This window comes from Marmota marmota, unplaced genomic scaffold, assembly GCF_001458135.2.
Source record: "Marmota marmota marmota unplaced genomic scaffold, marMar, whole genome shotgun sequence".
Classification (NCBI taxonomy): Eukaryota; Metazoa; Chordata; class Mammalia; order Rodentia; family Sciuridae; genus Marmota; species Marmota marmota.
In genome coordinates this window covers 27,818,283-27,823,189 of record NW_026000242.1, presented here as the reverse complement: position 1 = coordinate 27,823,189, position 4,907 = coordinate 27,818,283, and the positions used below count along the sequence as shown (strand labels likewise).

Genomic DNA, 4,907 nt, shown 5'->3' with positions numbered 1-4,907 from the left:
CCCCCTGAAAAAAAAAAAAAAGAATACCAAGTTAATGTTTGGGGCCTCATATTGCACCAGATAGATAGTATGCAAGTAACCAAATTGACTTTTATAGCAGATTCATTTTGAAAAAAATTCATTGATGATTTGAAAGGGTTTATCCATTCCTTAGAGGAGAACATTCCTTAGAGATCACTTCCTGGTGATCCCACCTCTTAATATCATAATGGGGATTAAATTACAATATAAATTTTAGAGAAGACAAACCATATTCAAACCCAAATTATAGCACTGATTAAAATGCAAGTTGTTTTTGTGTTTGTTTTTACATTGGATCCAGCGTTAAGTGAAAATTAATGCTTTTAACCTAAGCTCTCTTTTTTATGTTTGTGTGTTTCAGAACATTGAAGTAAAAAGAATTTCTTCAATGAAAACCAGTAGTTCTACCTACCATCATATTTCTACTCTTGTGAATAGAGAGATGGTCACAAAGCAGGTGATTGACTTATTGTTTATTCATACTCTCACTTTATTATTTGTGTTCACTGAATTCATTTCTATTTTGGTTCTGTGTCTGGTTTTGCCAGATTTCAAAAATTTGAATAATTCTACTAATAATACTAGGACAATAATGATCAAAATCATGTAAGTATGTTTTGGATTTTCATGTCAGATATGCAGTGTTCTTATATGAATAAAAGAAAGTAGATAGCTATTTAAATGGCTATCTTTTAAAATGGTGGATTTTTAAAACTTTTTTATATAAAGTAATAAATATATGCTCTCTGTGAAAAAATTTGGAACTATGCACGTAAGTGTTAATTAGGGAAAGTACCAATGATTCCATGACCAAAGGGTAGTATGGTTAATATATTTAATTCATTAATTTGTCTTTATAAACATATACATATGTCCCCCCATGGGATTTGAACCAAGGTCCCTTTACCACTGAGCCATATCCCCAGTCCTTTTTATTTTTAATTTTGAAACAGGGTCTCGGTAAGTTGCTCAGGGCCTTGCTAAATTGCTGAGGCTGTCATTGAATTTGCGATTCTCCTGCCTTAGCCTCCCAAACAGCTGGGATTAGAGGCGTGTGCCATTGTAGCTGGCTTACACACACTTTTAAAAATATTGTTATTGCAATTCTGGGGATTGGGTACTTTATCACTAATCTATATCCCTAGTCCTATTACTGTTTGTTTTGAAATGGATCTTACTAAGTTGTTGAGACTGGTCTCAAACTTGGAATCCTGCCTCAGCTTCACTAGTCATGGGTGCATCACATCTGGCTAAAAACGTGATTTATAATAGCCATTTAATAGTTTATTATAGAATTTTAAAAATCATTCCTATGTTATTTTGGTTTACTTGCTTCTATAAATGATGTAAACATAATTATCTTATACTATTTATATCCACATCTGATTTTATATTGCAAATAGATCCCTAGAAGAGTAATTATTTCCAAACTGTATAACAGTTGATATAGGTAATTAAATTGCCTTTTATTTTTATTTTATTGATTCTTTTTTGCTGTACATGACAGAAGAATCCATTTCAACATAATTATACAAGCATGGAATGTATCTTATTCTAATTCAGTCCTCAGTATTTCTCCTTCCTCTTCTCTCCCCCATCCCCGGCTCCCTTCCCTCTACTGATCTTTCTGCTATTTACCCATAGTTATTATTTTTTTTTAAATCAATTTCTTGTGTTTGGACACATTGGTGAAATTCCCTGTGGTATACTCATATATGCACAGGAAAGTTATGTCAGATTCATTCTGCTGTCTTTCTTTTTCCCATACCCCCTCCCTTCTCTTTATTTCCCTTTTCTACTTCACTGGACTTTTATCCTAAACCCTCACCTGTCTTATTGTAGATTAGCTTCCACATATCAGAAAAAAAAAAAAAATTGGGGGCTGGGATTGTGGCTCAGTGGTAGAGCTCTCGCCTAGCACGGGCGGGACCTGGGTTCGATCCTCAGCACCACATAAAAATAAAGGCATTGTGTTGTGTCCATCTACATCTAAAAAATAAATATAAAAAAAAAAAAAGTGAAACAACTCTGGAGCTGTGGCTGTGGATGTAGCTCAGTGACAGAGCACTTGTCGAGCTTGCGCAAAGCCCTAGGTTCAATCCCCAGTACAAAAAAAAAAAAAAAATCCTAAAAAATGAAACTCCTGCTGAATAAATTCTGATTGAATTGGAATTAAAACTTTAAACAAACAAACAAAAAAAACATTTGATTTTTGTTGTTTGGGGGTTGACTTATTTCACTTAGCATAATAGTCTCCAGATCCATCTATTTACTGGCAAATGTCATAATTTCCATCGTGTATATATACCACATTTCTTTATTTTTATGTGGTGCTGAGGATTGAACCCTGTGCCTCTTGAATGCTAGGCTAGAGCTCTATTCCTGAGCCACAACCCCACCTCCACCTTTTTTTTTTTTCTATTCATCTATTTAAGGGCACCTAGGTTGACTTCATAGTTTAGCTATTGTGAATTGTGCTGCTATAAGCACTGATGTGGCTGCATCCCTGTAGTATGTTGACTTTAACTCCTTTAGATATATACTGAAGAGTGGTATAACCAGGTCAAATGGTAGTTCCATTCCTAGTTTTTTGAGGTATATCCATACTGCTTTCCATAGTGGTTGCAACAATTTGCGGTCCCACCAATAATGTATGAGTGTGCCCTTTTCCCCACATCCTTGCCTGTATTTATTATTTGTATTCTTGATAATTGTCATTCTGGCTAGAGTGAAATGAAATCTCAGTATTGTTTTAATTTGAGTTTCTCTAATAGCTAGGGATATTGAACATTTTTTTCGTAGATTTGTTGACTGTATTTCTTCTTCTTCTTCTTTTTTTTTTTTTTTTTTTTGGTATCAGGGGCACTTAACCACTGAGTCACATCCCCAGCATTTTTTTATATTTTGTTTAGAGACGGTCTTGCTGAATTGCTGAGGCTGGCTTTGAACTTGTGATCCTCCTGCCTCAGCCACCTGAGCTGCTGGGATTATAGGTGTGCGCCATTGCACCCGGCCTGGTATTTCTTCTTTTGAGAAGTCTGTTTCTTTGTATATCCTGGATATTAAAACCTTTCTGAGAAGAAAGTGGCAAAGATTTCCTCTCATTCTGTAGGCTGTTTCTTTGTGCTCTTGTTTCCTTTGCTATGAAGAAGATTTTTAATTTGATGCCATCTCATTTATTGAGTTTTTATTTTACTTCTTACCCTTTAGGAGTCTTGTTAAGGAGGTCAGTTCCTGAGCTCATATATTGGAGTGTTGGTCCTATGTTTTCTTTTAGCAGGTGCAGTATGTCTGGAAGGAAAAGTGAATTTTAGGGCTTAAGGTTTCACAGGTCTCAGTCCATAAACAGCTGGGTTCATTTCTTGGGACTTGAAGTAAGGCATCATGACAAAAGAGTGTGAGATGGAGGGAAGTGGCTCACACATGATGATCAGAAAGCAGAGGGAGACCACTTGGCACATAAAGAATATATACCCCAAAGTCTCACCCCCAGTGACCATCTCCTCTCGGCACACCTTATCCATCTTAAGTTATCACTTGGTTAATCCCATCATGGGATTGAATTAGTGCTGGGGTTAAGGCTGTCATAACCCAATCATTTCTCCTCTAAACCTTCTTGCATGTCTCACACAGGAACTTTTGGAGGACATCTTATATCCAAACCATTACCATACTATGGCCATTTTAATAAGACTAATTCTACCTATCCAAGAACATGGGAGTTCTATCCATCTTCTATAGTCTTCTTCATTCTCTTTCTTAGGGTTCTATAGTTTTTATTGAAGAGGTCCTTTACCTCTTTTGTTAGATTGATTCCCAAGTTGTTTTTCTTTTTTGAGGTTATTGTGATTAGGATGGTTTTTCTAATTTCTTTCTCAGTAGATTCACCATTAGAGTATAGGAAAGTGGTTGATTTATGTGTTGATTTTGTATCCTGCTACTTTGCTGAATTCACTTATGAGTTCTAGAAGTTTTCTTTTAGAGCTTTTTGGATCTTCTGAATAATAGGATCATGTCCTTGGAGATTGTTTAAGCTCTTCTTTTCCTATTCATATCCCTTTAATTTTCTTTTCTTGCCTAATTGCTGTGGCTAGAGTTTCAAGGACTGTGTTGAATAGAGGTGGTAAAAGTGAGCATCTCTGTCTTGTTCTTGTTTTTAGAAGGAATGCTTTCAATTTTTCTCCATTCAGAATAATGCTGGCCCTGAGTTTGTCTTATATATCCTTTACAACTTTTGTTTCTTCTGTCTCTAGTTTTTCTAGTGTTTTATACATGAATGGATGCTGTATTTTGTCAAATGCATTTTCTGTATCTGTTGAGACAATAATGTGATTTTTGTGTTTGTTTATGTGGTGGAATACAGTTATTGATTTTTTTTAACCTTTATGCCTTTTTATTGGAAGGAAAGTCCAGGCCACTGCCCAAAGAAGAAGCAAGCAGGTAGGGAAATGCATTTAAAAGGAGGGGACCTAAAAGCAGGATAAACCTGGTTCTGAAATGAGTTCACTGGTCTATGGGCCTTGGGCCACAGGTTCTGATTCTTAGAGAGGGGTACTTCGGTTCCTGGAAGCAAACCTGCAGGGTGGGGCGGGTGTGTCCTTGACCACACCCTGCCTGGCTTAGATTTACTTGCTCAACTTCACCTTGCTTCCCTCCTCCCTGTCATTTCCCATTCTTCTTCTTCCTCTTTTTTTTTTTTTTTCTTTTTTATTGTGGGTTGTTCAAAACATTACAAATTTCTTGACATATCATATTCCACACTTTGATTCAAGTGGGTTATGAACTCCCACCTTCACCCCATACACAGATTGCAGAATCACATCAGTTACACATCCATTGATTTACATATTGCCATACTAGTGTCTGTTGTGCTCCGCTGCCTTTCC

The 4,907-nt window shown here is 36.2% G+C and overlaps 1 protein-coding gene across 11 annotated transcripts in view; it reads left to right on the top strand.

Annotated features, from left to right (window-relative positions):
• The window catches only part of Cep295 (centrosomal protein 295), a 70,316-nt gene that overhangs the window by 20,633 nt on the left and 44,776 nt on the right, over positions 1-4,907 (top strand). For all 11 annotated transcript variants that reach the window (XM_048795739.1, XM_048795737.1, XM_048795734.1 and 8 more), the window contains one exon: positions 383-478. In XM_048795739.1, the coding sequence (XP_048651696.1) occupies positions 383-478 (96 nt within the window). Of the gene's footprint in view, positions 1-382; positions 479-4,907 lie in introns of those variants that run through there.